The 21,159-nt window shown below is 42.6% G+C and overlaps 1 protein-coding gene across 1 annotated transcript in view; it reads right to left on the reverse strand.

Annotated features, from left to right (window-relative positions):
- Nucleotides 1-18,345, reverse strand: part of LOC104051200 (peroxidasin homolog) — a 45,890-nt gene extending 27,545 nt beyond the window's left edge. The window contains exons 1-3 of the mRNA XM_009512214.2: nt 18,129-18,345; nt 7,830-7,901; nt 75-146 (exon numbers count right to left, since the gene is read on the reverse strand). Of these exons, the coding sequence (XP_009510509.2) occupies nt 75-146; nt 7,830-7,901; nt 18,129-18,292 (308 nt within the window). The 5' untranslated portion in view covers nt 18,293-18,345. The remainder of the gene's footprint in view (nt 1-74; nt 147-7,829; nt 7,902-18,128) is intronic.
- Nucleotides 18,346-21,159: the final 2,814 nt, after the last annotated feature.

Genomic DNA, 21,159 nt, shown 5'->3' on the forward strand with positions numbered 1-21,159 from the left:
TCTTGACTGGCAAACATTAGAAGTGGGCTGTTAAATTTCAAATAGGTTAAGAAACTACTGAGCTACCGACTCACAGGTACTTCAGGTTCTCCAGATGTTCAAAGGATCTTCTCACAATTTGTTTTATCTGATTATTGTTCAGCAGCCTGTTCAAATGAAGAAAGAAAAACACAATCAGTGAATTCGGCACGTGAGACTTGTGGCATTTGTGTTCCTGGATGCTCACTGAAAAATCCTGAACTTGTGTTTTCCAGACTTTAAATCTTAAAAGTGGATACTCACACCAGCAAGTCAATGAGAAGGTTTCTCGCCCAGAGTTGCCAAGTACTTCCAATATGTACAATGTTCAAAGACTTTTCTTTACCTTTTGCCACAGTGGTTTTCACCCCAGAGTTACAACTTTGGCCAGGAAAGGGATGAGGGGAAGGGAGACAGGCAGAAGGAAGTGGAGGGGAGGGACAAATTAAATCATTGCTGCCACTCTTGTACGACTGCAATGTTTTTTGAAGGTGCATGGTTGTGTTCAACGTGTGAGCAGGGGCTTGCAGAGCCAGTTTTTAAGAGTACAAATGCAGTTTAAGATGCCACTTTGCAGAGGAGTTATAGGAGTTATTAAATAGTAATGCTTTGTGCTAATCACTTTTTATACAAAGATGTGCAAATGAAAAATAAATACAGATCTGACTCCTGAGGCTATTCAGAGACAGCCTCTTTCAATCTAGAGAGCCTTGTGCCAGATTTTAATATAAAACCTATGGACAACATCACATTGGCAGGCAATCTCCAACTTGCATGTGCAGTTGCCATGACTGTGCATACAAATGCTGGTCGGTGCCAATGACCAGAAATGCGGCATAACCTTGTAATAACCACGCTATGTGCAGCAGTGGTAACCACGCAGCTGAACACTACAAAAACCTCTTCTGCAACCACTGCCAAGCCCAACACCAAAAAAATGAAATAAATTACTTATAAATAGCTCTTTAATATACAACGTTTAACTATTCATCATGGCTGTCTAACTGCACTCCTGTGGGTCTTTCACCATGGCATCTCACTGATGTTCAGATGTGGCAAACTTCACTGCGGCCACAATGCTGGTGGAGCTTATAACCCAATATAACTCAGAGCAAGGATTTTACTGGCTACACTTATTTTTAAAATTCCTAAATCAGCATGAGGATGGAGAGGAGAGCTGTGACCATGTACTGCAAAGACTTGTTTTTCTAGTGTTGTAGGAAAAACTGCTATTCCCACTGCAAACAACCAGATCTTACAATGTTGGGTCAAATTCAACCCATGCATTGGATGTGAATTTTCTATTTTACAAGCTCCTTTTTGTGATAGCTATGCTCCTCAGAAATTATCAGCCACCAGACAGCAGGTGAGAAGACGGTTCAGCACTTTCCCAGCAGTAAAGCCCAATCTTCTGCCCCCCTTTGCTGGAGAAAATAAGGTAGGCAGTGCATCAGCCAGCCTCAGGCACTACAAGCAAAGGTCCCCTCCTGGGAAGAACAGTTTGTGCAGGTAAAGGATGGAGCAAAAAGATGAAGAGGTGGGGAGAAATGGAAGAAAACCTGTGGGAAAAGATGATGAAGATAAAAATCAAAAGCCTCAGGGATGCAAAGATAAAGTGTCAGAAACACACAAGTGTTATGGCAGCTTCACAAGTTACTGCCAGGCACCTGAGTCACACCAGCTTTCCACCACCTTGCTCTCAGGAGGAATATTACATTAAGGGTCCAAAAGGCACATAAGAAACTTAAGTGCAAAGACACCTTTGGAAGTCAGAACATTAAGGGTTTGAGAAAAATATCAATATTCTTGATCTGACTGTCCTCTCTCGATGAGCCACCCTGCTACCACAGATATGGGTGCCACTACCAAACTGCACGTTGCCAGGGTTGTGGATGAGCAGTCCGAAGAGGTTAAGCCAGAAAGTTGCTGGAAAGTTTCTGCACAGCTGGAAGCAATGGCTCAATATACATGGCTGAGGTTAAACAACCCAATTTCACTCATAAGGATGCAAAAATGATGTCAAGTCCTTGGAACACACTATTCCGCTTTGACGGCCAGAGGTGCTGAGTGGAAATACAGCCCCCGAACACCAACCCAAACGTTTGTTTGATGATTGAACACCCAAGGACTGGAAATAACTGCTTGAGAGCAGCGCAGGAGAGGGTTTTTGTCTATTTACCCACAGGACAAAGACAACACAGGCACCAACCGTGCACACTTCCTTCCCTGCCCTCTATCAGTGCGCTTTCATCCTCAGCCAGAGGATGGAGGCAGCTTGTTCTCTGTTATCTGATCCTTGGCCCCACTTCTGAGGACACTAGATGGGCTCATAGATGGGTGCCAGCTCCGACATCATTCCCACAGACACAAGCACTTGTCCCCTGCCACATAACTGGCATCAGCCGCTTGTTTCACAGGGGACATGACATAATGACCAGGTCCTGCAGACAGGGTCATGCCAACAGCCTGAGCAGCCCCCTGCACCACGATGGTCTGGACTCCTTTGCTGACCCTTTATCTTTAATGCAGCGAGTTCAGATGGGGGTTGAAATCCAGGACAGATTTCAAATTGCAACATGTTGTCTGACTGCATTTTGGTGCTATTTAAAAGCATTAACCTAGCCTGCTTTGTTGTCTTGCTATTTAGGACAGTTTGAGGGGATGTAATCAGTGATCCAAGCCAAATAAGACAAATCCTGGAAGTTAAGATGGCACACAGTATGCAGGCCTCTTATCTCATCGTCTGATACTTAAAGATTTGTTCATTGCCCAATGAAAGGTTAAAAAGCGTATGGAAGAAGCCATCTCTGTTTCCTATCTCAGGATTCCCCATTGTAATAGAAGGATATGTCCTGGAAAAAACTCAAAAGTGAGATAATTTATTAAGTCCATCATAGTCCACATATTCCAAAATGTTGCTTTCAGAGAAATCCATAGACAAGACAGCACATCTGGCTCCCATAAAGACTTTAGATGGCTTGTACACAGCTGTCTGCTCCTCGACTTCTGTGCAATTTACCCAGGCAGAGAAGTGTGCAAAATCCTGGCATGACCCAGCTATTGATTCCAGCTGCAATCAATAGCAAGACACCCAAATTCCTGCTAATGTTAAAGAGGATTGAAAGATAAAACCTACTGCTACCCAGATCTGTTGGGAATAAATGCTCTGGCAGACAGAAGCTGGAAAGATCATTATCAATACATGTCTTAAGTATACCCTGTAGCAAAACAAGCTAAATTAGAAGTATCAGAAGTATGCTTCCTGGAGCTTACAGAAAGATAGCAAAATGATGTGGCGTTCCCCTTTGTGCCAGCTGGTGAGTTGGGCTCCACATGAGTAGGTGGACTCAATCATACAGGTTTTAATCCTGAAAAATTCTTCTGGGAGGTTTGAGATATACAAGCACCATGAGATCTGGCCCAGATTTACATTCAGTTGCCTTTAAGTTTTATGTCCTGACCGCCCCTCCCTTCTCCTTCCCCACCCTCTCTCTGGGCTGTCAAGCACAGGCTTAAGTTACATTAAATGAGTCATTTTCTGTTTTGAAGAATGTATTAAATGATGTGACAGTACAGAATTCAGACTCAAAACTTGTACTCTTTCCTCTTTTCGCTTGACAAAACACATACTACAGTCGTTGTGACATAACAGCTGTATTTTCCTCCCACCATTAATAGAAATGATCATGTAGTGTATTTAAAGGGAGAGAAAAAGTCAGTTTAATGTTCATCCATACATCCTCCCTTGTTGACAGAATGATCTGGAATAGCCATTTCCCATATTTGAGGGAGAAACTTTTATTCTGAGATCCAAGCAGGCTCTGAAACCCCTTCTTGCTTGCAGGAACTCATTCCCTCAAGAGCTACTAGAAGGTTCAGGACAGAACCTCTGTGTTACTCCCGTTGTTCACCCTGAAACCCTTCACAAGCAGCATCTAAAGGAGAGCTGCAGAGCTCACCAGAAGTGCCTTTTGCTCTCACCTAAACAGAAAAAGAAACATGTGTGATGTGTGCAAGGACGTTGGCAGGGCAAAGGCACAGGCAGAAGCACATACCATGATGTGGTCTCCACAGAGTCCCTATTCTCTAGGGTGCCCATGGCACAGGCACAACAAAATACCTACTGGGAAAGTCAAGAAATACTGCCTTGGTCTCAGGGTTGGACATTTCTATAGATGATGCTGGAAAGACCCAAGTAGCAGGCAACCATTTGGCTGTGATGATCTTGGTTTGAAAATCAGGCAATCAACCAGTTGGGTCAACGCAGCAGGGTGCTGACCTCCTGTGGGAGCATGTAAGGGGACAGTCATGCACGGGTGTCATCATCCATCCCCAGCCAAACATGACCTAAAGGAACAAACACTGGAATGGATGCTATGCCTCACCATGGGCTCGCAATGTGTTTTCTTTCTTCCACAGTCCACCACCTGCTGTGAGCTAATGTTGGTTTCAGCCATGTGGCTGGGTTTGGCAAACTCAAAAAAAAAAAATCTGGTGAGGGGCTGTGGGTATTTTGTGGATGGCATACAAGAGTTTTTTCCCCTCCCTCTCCCTGCTACCCTTTTTTTTTTTTTTTTTACCAAGGGGACATACTAACGGTTTAAAAATACACAAAGGAGACCCTGACACCAACATCTGCAAAGGAACTGAGAAGAGGCAATAGGAAGGGATGAGGAAACCTTACAACTCTGAGACCTTTGGCCCAGGACTTCTGACAGCCAATGAGCAAACTGCCAGTGGTGCAGGATTTAGGATAATTGCTTATTACCTGTGGTGCTGTATCAGGAGTCCCCAGCCAGAAGCATATAATGACTGTATCTCTTCCATAGACAAACAGGGCTCCTGTTTTTAATTTTAAAGTAGTGCTCTGTAATTTATCAAATCTCTGCACCAGGGAGAGAAAAGAAGAGAGCAGAGCCAGGGGAAGGTTTGAACTGTTGAAAAGCCCCATGGGAGATTCTTGGCAGGCTCCTCTTCTGTCAGTCTCAAAGCCCACCTCCCCACATCCAATGCAGGCTACAAAGGTTTCCTTATCAGGGTGGTTTATAAACTGTCAAAATTGGATATAGTACAGCCATCCTGCCCAAAACAAGATATAGAACAGAAGCTTCACCAGAATCTGCTGCCCCTCCTCTGCCAGGCCAAAGCATTGTAGGAAAAGGCTCTTAAAAGCATTCATTTGCTTAAGGAACATTTATTTAAGTCCCATGGCAGAAAGCTGCAAGCTCAGAGCTCTGCATACAGAACCTGAGCTACCCTGTCCTCCAAACCACTCACTTCAAATATTCTGGCCAAACTTTCCTAGTAAGTCTCTCAGGGATTTTAAAGGATTTATTCTCCTTATCACTTGAAGACCTATGAGAGTCCTCAGGCAAAAGTTTACCACATAAGAAACATCAGCAAATTCTTCAGCTCTTGTCAGTTTTGATGTGGGAATTGGACAAATCAAAATTCCTGGAAAGAAATTTGCTTTAGGACTATGAGGTCTGATGTTCTTTCATTCAGTTATCAAGCTCCTCATCCGTGGGAGTTAACTACTGCGAGTGAGAGAATAACTGATTTCTCCAGTTTGCTGGCCAACCAAGAAATACAAAGTACGACCTAAATGGAAAGTTTTCATTTGCAAAAGCAGTTGATTTTCAGAATTCAAACATAAAAATGCCATATTTTGTTAAAGCGGTGTTTCACCTAGTCTAGTATTTCAGCTTTAACGATGGTCACAGGACACTATTTAAGGAGAGCCACTATCTGTGCAAAACACGTTCCTCTTACTGTCCTGGCATACATAATGATGAGATTAGGATGTTAAAGGGTACATTCCTGCCTATTCCCTTTAGTATCTGTTCATGGACTCACTGTCCTTGATTTCTTTCTCCAGGAGGATGTGGAGACAGAAAACAAAAAGAATTGGACAAATTCATGGAGCATAAACAGGTATTATAGGGAAGCAGGTCTTTCCATCTCAGCCAGGCTGCGTATCTATATATAGCTTTAAGCAGAAGTCTTGCAGATGTCAGGGACCTGCCTAGACCAAGGCACTGGCAGGGCAGGAACTGGGATCTCTTACAAAGCTCCGCAGGTTGGGTGGAGCCTCTGTCCAAGTGAAGGCCTGCCAGCATCCTTAGTTTCCCCAGGGTTCGGCTGAAACTAGCCTGGCGGTCCTGCCGTGCTGCCTGCCAAACATCTGTCTGCATCACACAGAGATGACATAATTTGGAATGGTTTGTTTTCTCTACTCAGGAGAGCTTCAGGGGTGAAAGAGCAGCTCCAGAGATCAAGATGCCTCAGCAGAGCTTTGTGATAAAGTTAAACCCTATGGACTTGGACTCTATTTTCTCACTAGATATTTTAGTCACTTTTCTCACCATATCTCAAATTACAGAAATCCATCAGTATTAATCTTCAGGTTCTTTTTTCTCTACTATTTTTGGTAATTAAGTACTGTGGTGCTGTTTGAGAGCCTAACACGGGCTGTTCTCATGCTCTGGAGGAACAGCATCATTGGCAATAAAATTTTCTACCAGTCTACTAGCTGACCACCTGCCCTGTGAGCAGGGGCCTGGGCCACAGCCAGGATAATATGAAGCATCGTGCAGTTGTGGTTTGGCCAATCAGTCCCTCACATACAGTGGAAAAATATTTAGCACATTTTGGTTTTTAGAAGATAACTATTGAACAGGTCTCTGTGATAAAGTGCTGCTGTATTCCCACTCTTCCTAAACTTGTTACAATTGACTGAATTCCTTATTGACCAGGTCTTCCTTCTTTCAGCACTGCCATCTTTACAGAATGAGGGACTTCAGATCTTTCAAGGTCAAACAGTAAAAACAAAACAGTTTGGACTTTCTCTTCCATTTCGGACCATGAATCTACAAACCCAGGAAATCTGAGTGCGTCTGTCATGCAGCGCAGATTCCCAAGCTAGCTGGTTTGCTTCGCAGGGAGATTCGAGCTTGGACCTGGAAATCTTATAGCTGTTAGCACCATGTTACAGCTTGAATAATCAGATCAGAGTCTCAACAGCCAATTTCATCCAGCACAGTGCTGTGCTGACACAGCTTCTGTTTCTGATTTGGGAGTTGGTTTGTTTCAGCTTCTTGGCTACACAGTGTATATGTACTTGTATCTATGTTCGAACCCTCAGCCTTACAGTGGCAAGAAGCAGCAAAGGTTCCCACTATTTCCTTTGAGCACAGTGAGAAACGTTTTAGTAAGAGTAGCATATCAAACCGACGTGAGCATATCTGCTCTGGCTGGGATGCAAGACTAAAGGAACTGCCTTCTACTCCCACTCCCACCTGCAGTAGGGTAGGCGTAGGCATTTATTCTAGGGCAAGGCATAGGGACAAGACAGCATTTGGAAGGATGCCCTCTCACTTCAGTCAAAATCATGTAGAGCAGTTAATGTGGTTCATGTATTTGACGAGGACATGGAAAAGAAGCTTTTAATGCATCCCTCTGCTATCTTGATCCCAGGCCAGAACTGTTTTTATGGGCTACTCTAAAGCCACACCTGCTGAAACACGCTCAGGCAGTGACAGTACGCATCAGGATTTTTAAGTTTGTTTGTTTTTTTTAAAAAAGACAGGTTAATTGCCAAAATGAAAGTTATTAAATTGCATATTGAAATTAAAAAGGGTAAGACACATGATCCAGGGAAGAACAGAAATAATTTCAAAGCTTTAGCTGGATATGCACAACTTGGCTGAAAGAACAAAAAGAACAAGGCCATCTTTAGCCATTATGGGGGATAGTACTAACATAAGTAATAAATGGATATCCTCACTGCAAGATCACTGAGTGGAACTTACAGCGTGTTGAGGTTCTTCAGTTTCCTGAAGGCTCCAGGCTGTATCTCCTTGATGTGGTTGAAACGTAGATCTCTGAAAGCAGAGAATACAATCAGTGCACTTGTGATATAAACAAGCCATTAGCAATCAGCATCGTCCACGGGAGGAAGGGAGGAGGGCTGCTGGGAGAGTCTGTCATACCAGGCCTACGTTAAGTGGAGAAATGGAGACAAAGATCAGGGAAGGGAGCGGAAGAGGAGTGGGGACAGTGGCTGGGGTCTACTGTTGTCTGCAAAGTAAGCCAACAGCCAGGACAAGCCTACATTTACAAAATTCATTTTAATTTCACAGAAAACTAAAGACTGAAAGGACTCAAGTAATCATTTCCATGACCACCAGAAAAGGTCTGCTGCTCAACACCCCAAGTTCATGTGCAATTATACTTGCAACTCATACTGATTTGTAGAGGAATGAACATCATCACATGGATCCATTTTTTAGCTCCCTAGCAAAATTATCTTTGCCCTAAAATGGTTAAATCTGATCAAATAACCTCATATAATAAGCATTTCACATTCTGCTCCGCAATGCTCCAAGACTTAGAACAGCTTATCGCTGCCTGCATTTCAAATTTGTGCCAACTTCAATTAAAATTAGTGGAGTCCAGGGGATTCTGGCAAATTTCAAGGGCTGTCCATGTAACTACATCAGCTTGTAGCCCTAAAACATGGGGTTTTGATTGCTAATGAGATAATAAAATAAGAGCTAAGTGGTTTAACCTGGTTAACCAAGTAGAAACACTTCTATAGGGAATGTGCATTGATTTGGCACCTTCCATGGTCCACTGTATTAAAACAAATAGCAAAAGACTGTCAAATGTTTTTTCTGCTAGCTTCTATCCAAAGCAGAACAATGAAGTTGCTTTTTTTTTCCTCCTTCACTGCCTCAGCTATCATATTTAGAGAATACACAGCTATTTCTCAGTTTAAGGCAGCCTTTTAAGGGCATTTGCCGTCAGAGTTAAAAACACACAAATATGCTGAACTGCCTGTCATTGTGGTGCTAAGTTACAGAGCATTTGGAGGCAGACTTTAAAACAAAAATTCTACAAATAACTACAAGTTCAACACTATTTTTAGAACAGGCATCAACGAGATTCATGTTTGTATAAAATTAAGGTTAGAAAGAGGTGCGTTCATTGCAGGTAGCTGTAAACTCAAACTGACAGTGAGTACCCAAGGGGGCTGAAACATCTTTGAGCAAGTACTCAAGAAGAGGATACACAGTAAGTTAACCTGATTTTATTTTAAGATTTAATACTTCTTTAGCTTAACAGTTTGCAAAATGAGTTATTGTATGTTAAAAAAATCCCAGTAAATTTTCCTACTTCTTAGGCAGAAAATGCATGGCATTTTCAATTAACACAAGTTACACTGAACTATTAAACCTCTGCCTTGTTACTCCTTTGTTATCACAGAATGCAATAGAACACATGCCCGAGGAAGTTGTTTTTTAATGTTATTTTCTCCTTTCTTTTCAGCTCTGAACAAAGGAGAGAAGACTAAGGTAGGGAGAAGTCTCTCCCCTTTCTTAGTGCTAAGTATTGCACAGAGAAGAGTTAGAGGGCAGGAAGGAACACAGCTTCAGTATTTCAAAAAAAGTGTTGCAATTCTAATTTACAAGCACCATTTGTCCACTGCAAACTGTAGTCCCGAAGGGTCACCCTTAGGAACTGCAGTTTTTAACAGTAACTTTACCTTTGACATTTTCTGATGTGTTTGGCTTTACTTGCATTGCTTCAAATGCACGTTTCTTGCTCTTCTTGTTGGAAGGTGTTACATATCCCTCTTCCCTGATGATGTGAATTTGAGGATATCTGTACAGATTTTTCAAGGCAATGGTTGACACCATAAAGCCAAATACAATTAAACATTGGCAAAGGTGATAGCACAAGGCACCGACTATTCTCCACGGCCTCATTAAAAGGAAATGAGGAAAGACTAGACCATGAAAAAAAAAGTGAAGACATGCAAACTTGATTTATACACTGTAATGCACAGACACCAACTCTGCCTGCCCTGGGGGGCTGTAAAGAGCTGTGTAATTAGTCCAGGCAGCTGGCTACAGGTAATAGGGAACATAACAAATAAATGGAAGAAATACACAGGGGTCAGAGCTGAAGCTGTTGACGCTCATGGAAGGCAGCGGGAAGCAGGCAGTGAAGTGTAAAATACCGCTTCGGGTCACAGACTGCAGGTGGGGGGAAAAAAAAAATCATACTGTTTTAATGAACAAAGACAACTGCAATCCTTCACACTCCAGCATTCACACATAAGCACACAGCTTCCACAGCTGAAACAAAAAGCAGAACACAACCACAGACTGAAAACACCTCTGAAAACCCAGAAAAATAAAACACAAGCTCTTCCACTCCCAGGGTTGTTTTCTCTATTGGTTGCTTGCTGAAAATGACTCCTTGGAAATGCTGCTGTGGAAGTTTGCACCTGGTCTCCAGCTCCCTAAGGAAGTCTGACCTCCCAGGCAGTGGGTTTCTTCACCTGCAAGAGCAATAAAGCAAATCTGAGCTGCAGAGCCTGGCAGGAGTGACCTTGTGTCACTAAGAGAGAGGTCTCATGGCTGTCGCTTGGCGGGACCATCTCTCAATAGCGTTCCTGCTGCTGAGAAGCATGTGGATGGGGAGATGCCTCCTGAGAGTTCCCACTGCTGAGCGAGCAATGGGGGTCTGGTTTCATGCAGGAACTTTTCCCCTACACCATCACCAAGGAGCATATAATAGAACTTAGCTTGTTATTTTAATATCTTGACTTTTTTCTGTTTTCTGTTCCAGATATGAGCTTCAAATGTGTCCCAGGACCCCAGCTGTCTTGCACTCCTTTGGAAAGCTCACTCTCCAGTTTGCTCTCCATTACACAAGGGCAACAACTTTCCCCACAGACCAAAAAAGGGAACTGAAAGAGTGCATGTATACTCTGAGTGCTTCATTTCAAGAAATGATGTGAATTAACTGGAGAGAATCCAGATGAAAGCAATGTAAATGATCTGAAGTCTAGAAAACATGACAATGAAAAGAACTGAAATGGCTTATTTAGCCATAGGTACAAAAACTATATCAGAACATTGCTACAAACAGAAACTGGCAAATAGTCACTGACTAAAACTACAGGTTCTGGTTTTTTAACCAAAAAAAAGTCTTAAACAGCAATGCTAATAAAACACTCAGGTGGACTGCAGGTCCATCATTAGTTGCAATGTGGTTTAGGTAGCATGGATCCTGCCCTGGAGGCAGGATGGACTAGAGTATTTTGCTCCCTGTATCCATGAAAGTAGCAAAAAGACAGTAGTGTGGGCGTCCCTACACAGCAAAGAAAGCCCCTGGAGACATGGAGGAATGTACATCTTCCTCCTTACCAACATATTAAGAAAAACCCAAAACTTTGGCTCATCCATAGTGTTTTTTCTCCAGACCTTGCCTTAGCCTGAAGTTTAGCTGGTAATGAATGCCACGTAGGGCTGCACTGGGGAAATTCCTCGCTTGCATGTATTTGATTGAGAACATTCCCTACAGAGTTTGTCCCCTCTTACACAGAAACGCTTGTTTCCCTCTATTCCCAGGGCACTCACTCTGGAAACTTTACACTTCTTTTCACGAACAAGTGTGCTTTTTACAGGGACCCACCACACAGCTTCTCCCGGCCAGCACGTTCCAGCTGCTGTGTGCACCAGCAGCTGGGCTCCCTCACTCCCGCCTGCTGCTTTCTACCTTGGTTGGTATTTGCAAAATGGGGGTAAAAAAAAAAAAAAAAAATCCCTTGTGATTTAACTCTCCCCCGTGTTTTCAAGGCCAACAGTCTGAGGTTACAAGATACCTTTCCACAAGGAACAAAGGGGATATCTGCTGCTAGAGGATCCCAGATCCTTTTCTACCTTCACATACACAGTGCCTGGTGGCCTGGGACAGCAGCCGTCCTGCTTCACACAACACTGATCCCTCCGGACAGTACCAGCCTGACTGGCTTAGCAGAAAACCTCACCAAACCCTCGTGCCAAAGCACCATAGTTTTGACAGGTAACTGGGCTGGAATACATGGATAATCCAGGATCTGCTATTGAAATAACTCACCTTTTCTGACTCTGGGAACTCTTAACCCCATTGCAGAGGCTTACCAAGAATGCCAGAATTTGCAAATGGATGAGGGAACAGGTCTTTACAGAATGACACTTGAATCTTTCTGATCCTCCCAGAACAATCATTCCTAAAAAGCACTGTGTTAAATAATTAACAGTGATTAGCATATAAAGCAATCAATGGCTTTTCCACTTCTGTTTAACCTATTTAGGCCTTTGCAGAATCATGTATTACTATGTTAACTGAGCAGATAATTAGCTAGAAGAGATTTTTCACTGCAGTACCATGGAAATTACTGGGTTTGTTTCATGGAAGTATCTTGTGTTCAAAAACCCAGTGCACAGCAACGATCTGGCAGTTCTGGAGCATTTCACCCAGAACTGGCTGAGTAAGTGGCAGCCACCCAATCATTTGCAGCAAAAAGAGAGAGAGTAAAGGTGGTTTTACAGAGATAAGACACTGAGGCTCATTCCAGTATTTCCTGGGGAAGGGAGGGTGTGAAAGACATCCTAAACACAATTTATAAGTCAACTTTCCCATATATAAGAAGAGCCAGAACATTTATCAGAAAGATATTAATCTCTCTTACTTATCTGCAGAACATCAGAGTCAGCTCAGCAGGTTCCCTGGTCCTGCCAAACAGCTCGAGCCCTGGCAGGAAGGGAAAACAGCCTTGCTGAGATGGAAATGAAGTCTTCCAGACTCACTGTCATCAGCTCCCCAACTCAGGGACACGAGTCCCCAAATGGTTTTAATAAATGACAGCCTTCATCTCAAATCCCTACATGGACAGCTGAGCATTGCCATTTCTGCTAGACAGATGAGACCGCAGGGAGGCTCAGGGCTGGGGGTTTTTCCAAGTCCTGACTATTCTGGGGAGTACCAGCTTAAGACATCAGGATTTGACTGTTCAAAGAGTGAAGAGGAAGGAAAATATGTTCAGCATGGAAATACTAGTAAATGAGATTATATGATCATGGAGGAAACACTGAAGAGCAAGCAGATGCAGAGAGCCTCACGCTGCGGAACAGGCTGTGTTCTCTGGTGCACTGCCACACTGCTTACATTTTGAAGTCGGGATGGGCACACTAGATATTAACTAAGAAATTACCACAGGCATTCCTGAAACCAGCTTTTTAAGATTTTGGCTCCCACAAACGGGGGTCAGATTTTCAAAAGGGCTCCCTCTGCGTCAGCTGGGGCTGTAATTCACGAGCCAACGTACCAAGATGTTTTGACCCCACCTTTTCTGTGCATATATGCTGGTGCGAATGTTGCACTTCACAGCCTGGCCTGGAAGGCTGTGCCAAGTCAGGAGAGGTCTGCTGGTGCTTCACCCCTGGTGGAACCATTTAGTCTCCTGCCACAGGGCATCCCTTTAGCTCCTGCCAGTATAGGCAGGAGCAAGGAATATCTCAAAACATAGTTTTGGCCCTGGACACATATTCAAGTAAGGAAATTACACAGCAAGCTGTTGACCTGATCAATCTTAGATAATTTGATCTATTATGTATTAACAGCTGATATGGAAATTAGGGTCTGATCTTAATCAAACCGGCTAAGTCTATTCTTGGGCATTCATGTCAACAAGGAGCAAGACTCTCTTAACCTAACGGGTATTTACTTTGTACCACCTATTCAAGATACTGCCCACGTCAAATGAAGACAACTTTCCCTCCTGCTGAACTGTGTTCTGACCCTCACCTGGAAGGAGTAAAAGAAAATTTCATAGTGTAAACATATATATATATCTTTTTCATGGAGTCCAAGAAGCAGTAGCAAAATGCCAGCTTGAATGAACTGCTGGGGCATTCTTTAATATCAAGTCTCATGTAGCATAGGTGTCAGCTTTTTTCTTTTTTAAGAGCATGACCATTTAAGTCTTTACCCAGAATATACATTCTTTCACCAAAAAATACTGGCTCCTCCTTAAAAAGCACAGGAAAAAAATCCCCGTATACCTATGGAGAGAAGGATGTGGTGAGGTCAATGAAAATACAAATACTCAAGTGGAAACCAGATGATGAAGCACTGTGAAGTTCATTGAAGGCAGGTTTTCTAAGCACTTAAGGTAGCTACAACTGCAAGAGTTAGGACACTTTCATCAAAAGATGCTGGAATGTTTCTAGAAGGAAAATATGTTTTAAATACTTTCCCTCCCCATTTTCCTTCCGATGAAGGGACCTCTATAAATAGAACATACAGACGACTTTGGTCACCTCTAAAAGGTTTAATGAGGCTTAAACACTACACTGAAAGAAGTCAGAAAGAGATCACACCTGGCACATCCAGAATGCGTGGGTGTGCATTTAATAGCTGCATATAAGACTATCACACGCAGAGGAAATGAGTAATCTGTTCTTCAACCCAAAGCGCACGACAGAGACCACAAAGGGAGCAGCACTTCCAAGAACTCATTTGCTCAGTAAACCTTTCCCCAACAAATGTATGAAGTTCCTTCTCAAAACTATGCTCCTTAAGACAGACTGAGCTCGCTACGCCCTGTCCTACTACAGCCTCCCCCTGCTGCAGCGCAATGACCTGCGGGAGGAAGAAAGGAACCGAGTGGCCACCAAACACGCAGCACAGCAATGAAGGGAAACAAAACTTGTCAAGCTGGCTGTGCTTACACTGCCCAATTAGCAACCAGGTCTGTGAACAACTGGGTCACCTTCAGTTCATGCCAGCGATGCGTTCAGATCCCAGATACTGCGCTGCTTTTGCTTGTGCCCTCAGCTATGTTTCTCTAGAAGTACTCATTCATTATGTGCTATGCATAATGCAGAAAGGAGAATAACCCATGGATAATTGGATTGCAATCCATTAGCTGCCAGCCAGAGGGGAACTTCTTTCCATGGATTTCTTCTACTCATGCCCACACGTTTCAAGTGTATTGTTTTAAATGTCACACTGTAGAACAAATGACTTAGAAGGTTAAAGACCTATTGAAATTTTCTGAGTGTATGTTTCACAGCTGTTCCCTTCTTTGGGCTGCTGGCAAAAAGAACTGCTTGAATCCCAGCGGTAACCAGCAGATCACATCTGGATAATCATGTTCCAGTTGAACAGACAGCAGCCAAAATACGTTTGCAGTTATACACCATGAATTTTTATGGCTTGCTTATCTGTACACGTGTAGCCATTTCTGCCATCCTATTCTCTGCTCAGGATAAAACAAACAGACTTCATTACCAAAGATTAATAGTCTATTGCTAAAACCAGACATTGGGCCAGATCCTCAGCTGCACCCAGCTGGGACCGGGAAGGGAGGAGGAAAATGGCGACCAAAGAGGAGCCAGTAACACTTCATCAATCCTGGAACTGGTTCCTTGCCAATCCCAGCATCACTCGGAGAAGGCTATGGGCTGCTCTAAGTTAAGCCAGCTGGCTACAGCCCCGAGGGGGCCATCTGCCAACCGGCCTTGTTGAAGCACAGCATGTGCCAGCTAGAAGACTTCCCCACTCTTCAAGGATTGTTAGAGAGAGGGTGGCACGGAGTCATGGAGGTCAGGAAGTCTCAGACTCCCAATTTCAAAGCAAACTCCATCTGGAAACTGCAGCTGTTCTGCAAGGGAACAGAGCTGGATCCTGGGATCGATGTTTCTACCTGCAGTCACAGACTTGGTCCTATTCACACCAAGGGGCAAGTGTGGAAAATATCACAAATATCTTCTATTCAGAAGAACTCCATGATCAAGACTATTCTTGCTATAACTCTGAATGTTCACTCTGACACAACCATCCTCCCAGGAGAAAGATTAACATACCAAAAAGTTGGAGTAGGCAGGGGCTTGGTTAAGAAGCATTCTTTGATCTTTCACAATTAAAGAAAGTTTAGTTATTCAAATGCTATTTATAACAGATACAATAGGATGCTGGCTGGCAAAGGCATTTACATACGTTAGATCTTCAAGATAGCCAGAAAGTCAGCATTTTTACTTGCCACACACATAAAGGCACACAATATGCCAACAGAGAACACTTACCAGGCTCTTATGCCTTTATATCTACAGGGATTTCTGCTCATCAGTATGGCTTTTGCTCATAATTATGTACACAGTATTAGAAGAGAATAAACAAAATAAATCTCCTTAAAAAATACTGGTCTGTAAAGACAGTCATCTCATTTTGGAATGTTACTACTTTTATCTCTCACACCTGCCATTTAGTTAATGTTTAAAAACACAGTTTCCCATTCAAGGCTGTGGCTATCATGTTAAACTAAATAAACCAGCCTTCCAAATGGTTAAGCAGACAAAAAACATGGACCATTTACAAGCAGTTTACATGCAAAGTAGAACAGAGGAAAGGGAATTCGGGTGACTGCATACATTGCCCTGGAAAATCTGGTCTCCTTTCTAGATTGAGTTTTACAGACAACTGAATACCACCCACATTACAGCAAGATACTACCTGGAGTTCTAGTAAAGCTGCAAGGACAAGCCGTGGACCAGAGTTACATTTTGCCCCCTGCAGCACAGAAAGAATGAAGCATGCTATTGCCAGAGACCATTTAGAAATCCACCATTCCAGTACTGAAAAAAAGTTGGTGACCACAACAAATTTCCTTCCCCCTGCACTCAAGAGAATCTCTACAGGAACCACACTCGGGCTATCCAGTGTGACAGTAAATGCTGTCTCATTTTGGAAAGAAAACAGAAATAAAAATCTACTGAGCTCAGAAATATCCGAGTTTAGCCAACAAAACAAAATTTTCCCCCAATAAAATCTATGTTTAAACAAAGAGATACAAACTATTTTGCTAAAATCAAATAACATAAGGGTATTTTAAATATTTTAAAATTTTAAGATGCAGATAAATTTATAAGGGGGAAAAATAAGTTTGTGGAGAGTCAGACCCTGCAAGCTGCTGTAGAGCAGATAACCACTACCCAGTTTGCAACAAGCCATAGAGTACTGACCCGTTCCACACTGTAGAATAACCACTTCATCCCTAGGCCAGAGAGAGAGAGCAAGTCCACATTCTGACCTGCCCCATGTCAGGGTGAGTCCCAAGCAGCCCAGCTGCCATCGGTTTTCCCAACAACATAGCTTTGGCAGCTGTAGCAAGTGTAGACATTTTCCTGTGTGACACTAATGCTAGAACCTCTGTGGTTTCCATCCACCAAAACAGATCTGGATGGCCTCAATTAAAATGCCATCATCCTGCCCACATCACGTTCCTTAGGCTGCCAGCAGAGAAAATGCATTAGCAATATTAGTGAGATATTTACAGGAGAAATGCTAGCAGACATGTTCTGGCTGAAACCAAATTTGGCTTGTTACAGTCACAAGGAAAGGCTTCTCAAACTAGCATTGAAGAAGTTTTACAGTCAGCAGCAGTTTAAGGAGGATGAGCATAAAGACAAATTTTTGACAAGTCTTTCCTACTATTTACAAAAAAAATCTTCCAAACCAAGGGATCAGCTCAGAGCAGCACAAAGGAAAGTATTTTGTCACTGCCTCTTAAAGCCACCTTTAAGTTTAGGACTAACTACTTCAGAATCACAGGAAAGTGCCATTCTGGCTCTATCAGAAAGAGCTGTGTAAGAGTCTCCAAACATACGTGTCCTTTTCCTCCACTTTTTCTGTTCAAATGGACTCAGCCAGCAGCTCCCATGCCAACAGGTACTTTATTTCTCAAGGAATCTGTGAGTTGCCACAATTTTTGCTTTCCAAATAAGACTTAAGTTTGGTTTGTATAGTTCAGAGAGAAACTGGAAAACCAGTGCTTGAAGTGTAAGAAAGAAATAGGGTCATATTTATTAGAAAAGTGTTCTTCAGTAGAGAAAAAATCCTGAACTGCTGTATTTCCTCTCTCCCCCTACACTGATACACAAAGCCTTCTCAAACAGACACTGTGTAACTTCCTGTAAGCTCAGTTTAACATTTGTGACCCTTCATTCTCCAAAACTGTCTTCCAGTGATTGTCCTGGCATTATTCTTATTAATTTTTTTCAGTTCCCTTGATTATCCTGTTAACAATTAACTGATGCTAAAAACAAGCAGTTTCGTCATTTAAAAGCATTAAACAATTTGTGATGCAGACAATTCTGCAGGGGGAGGGGGGGAGGCAGGGAAGGAAGATAAAAAGCATGCCTTTGGCCTTGGCTTTTTCCTTCTTTCTAAAGGCCAAGCAGGTAAGAAGGCAGTAAAATGAAAGGGTTACTCACAGTATGTTTGTCTGGGGTGGGACATCGGGGATGGTTTCCAACATCAGATGCATGCATCTTACTGTAGCCCTGAAGCACAGGCAGCGACTAGGACAGGAGCAGGAGAAACTAGGCAAGAGGAGAAAATACAAAAATCCTCGAAGAGCTGAAGATCTGGTCAGCATGGTGTTTGCTGGAGTGTATTTGCCTCAATTCTGAACTGCAGGGAGCTGACAAAAAAAAAAAAGTTTCCCAGCACTGCGGTCCAGGAGGAGGGGACTCATCAGCATGTGTTTGCAATTAAATTAAGGCAGTTTGACAGTCTAACCGCCCACCCTCTCTGCCATTATGTACATCACTGAAGATCAGACTGTTTCCACCCCTCTTTAATAGCGGTGCTGAAATATAAGCTCTTAATTTCTATTTATTTTTGCCTTGTTTCTTATTTTGAACAGCCAGTTAACTCCTCACCTTCTTCTCAGGCATTTATCTCAAAGCAGGCAGAATGCACCTCTGGGGACAGTGACCAAAAAAATGACGCTGTGCTTCCAGGGCTGAGCTAGGATGCAGACGGCCCCGGGTCAAGTTTTTTATGTCAAAATGTTTGCCGTAGCACACTCTCCACAAACTAAAGATAGCATCTTATCTAACAGCCTGTCAAATGCATCAGGCAGTAAGACTTTTAGGATAGAGGCTGCCTCTTATTACAAGTAGTTTCAACATCCAGCAAAAATTTGTCTCCAGCTATTGATGGGAGCACAGAATGCTACAGGTAAGTGATTTTAAAGGGGAGATTACTATCAGACCACAAATAAAGACAAAAAAACCCCTCTGATATTATGCATTCTGCAAAGTTTCTTATGCAGAATAAAAGCTGATTAATTTAAAGACCTCTTAGCTCGTATAATTTCTTTATACAAGGATGTCATTTGGAAATAAGTCAGGATTTTGGAGAAATTAAAGGCAACTGAGGGGTGGAGAAGGAAAGAAACAATGAAACCAACTGAGTTTGAGCTGTAGGAAATATAAACCCCAAATTGCTTCTCCCATTAGATGATAAAACTTGAGATGCAAAAGGGAAGACTTGTTTCTGGTTGAATTAATCACCTTTCACTATGATAAAGAAGCTCAGAGTGAAAAGAGCTTGTCTTAGGTTTTAAGTTATTACTACACAAGATCCTAAATGTGCGGGTTTAGCATGAGTGTGAGGCATTAATGCTCATTAGGATATAAAAGTACTTGAGGAATTCCAAACATGGCACCATTCCACATTACCTGAAAGATCAAACAAAAGTTTCCCATCAACCTGCACGTCTGCTTTGTACTGTAAACTACAATATAATTAACGTGACAAAACAGTACTTAACAAGAGTGACATTTAAACTTCCCCGGTTCTCTTCTCCCTTCAAATTCTTTGTCACTTGAGTATTTGGGGAGAGCGCGTCGAGTTTTGAAGTTTCACTTACAAATTTCATGTCATAGATGGTAAAAGCTATATTTTCCCGGCTCTAGAAGGGCATTACACTGCAGGTTTCCTGCATCTAGCCCCCAGGCAAACTGTTGTTTGTTTGCCCTGACATAGCTTTGAAATCTAAGCAAGTTCACCGAACTCCTCCCCACTCCCCCTGTGGACACAACTCATGGTTTTGAGCAGAGTGTCCTCTAGCGGCCACCCAACCCTTTCTTACAAAAACCCATTGCTTCAGCCTTTACGTAACAATTGGCAGCTGAAAGCAGATTGCTCCAGGTGAATGACAGCTTTTAAATTCCAATTTGAGCAGTTAAGTGCATCAGAAGTGCCTCCTTCATGTGCATCAGACAAGACAACGCAGGTTATGTCAAAGTCTTCAAGTTGTTCTTGCAGCCTGATTTCTCCCCTTATTATCTCTTTCCAAAACACTGTTAGGACAGGGTAACACAGCTACTTAGGAGCTGCTCTGTAAAGAAGTATTTCCAGGAAACTAAACAAAAATGCTCTCTTCAAACCATGCTTCAGTATTTAGGAAAGTTGTCAACACCTTCCCTGGCACATCTGGCCACTTTACAATTACAAGGATTCCCCCTTCTGCCTCTGATTACAGCTTGGTGCATAAACTCTGAGCTCTAAACCAACCATCTGCAAAAAAAAAAAAAAAAAAGAAAAAATCCCTTCCAGGTTTATTTATACTGCTAACAGGAGAGCTACGCTAGGCATCAGTCATGTTACTATACGTACTGTCTTTGGAATCTTATTTCAGTGCCTGGCTGTGCTGTGGGTGGCAGCTTCTCGAAGGATTGATGGGTATTTGCCTATTACTTTGTAGGAATGGGATCTTCAGCCAAGTAACCAGATTTAGCAGCGGCCATACCACAGGGGATAATTTAGCGTGCAAAGGGCAAGTTCTGCAACCTATACATCTACTTAGACACAGATCTTCACTTGAGCTTGAAACATACCTTACTTATCTCCCCTCTGTGACAAATGGGATGTTTGTGAGATGTTATGAAACACCAGCAATCACAGATCCCTTCATCTTGCATTAATTTATCTTATTCTCCATCAACATGACAAATGTTCAAAAAGGAGTGTGCAGCTCTGAACAAGAAGCAAAAGTTAACTCCTGAGTAACAGGAATGAAAGTTAACACTTGTGTTCCACGCTTAAGCATTTCCAGACTCTGCTGGACAGACTCTTTTACACCGGTAGAATACAAGGAAATTTGGTTTTATTTTTCAGGTGTGGGATCTTAACCGCCACCCTTTTTTCTTTGAACTATCACTTCTGCCCCAGCAGCAAGATTTCACTGGAGTAGGTGCCCTGAAGAGCTCATCGCCACTTCCCAGGAAACTGTGTTGTACATTTGACTATGAAGTGAACATAAACATTACCTGACAAATTTAATTTACCTGATACCATTTGTATGACACATCCATGGCTTTCCAAGCAGAAAAGGATTTTTTTTTTTCAGCAAGCATCACACAAAGCAAGACATTAACACTGAACTAGTCTCATGTTATAGTTGGCAAAATGACATCTATCATACACACAGATGACAAGAAGAAACACAAACTA

Source organism: Phalacrocorax carbo, chromosome 14 (assembly GCF_963921805.1).
Source record: "Phalacrocorax carbo chromosome 14, bPhaCar2.1, whole genome shotgun sequence".
In the NCBI taxonomy this organism is placed as follows: domain Eukaryota; kingdom Metazoa; phylum Chordata; class Aves; order Suliformes; family Phalacrocoracidae; genus Phalacrocorax; species Phalacrocorax carbo.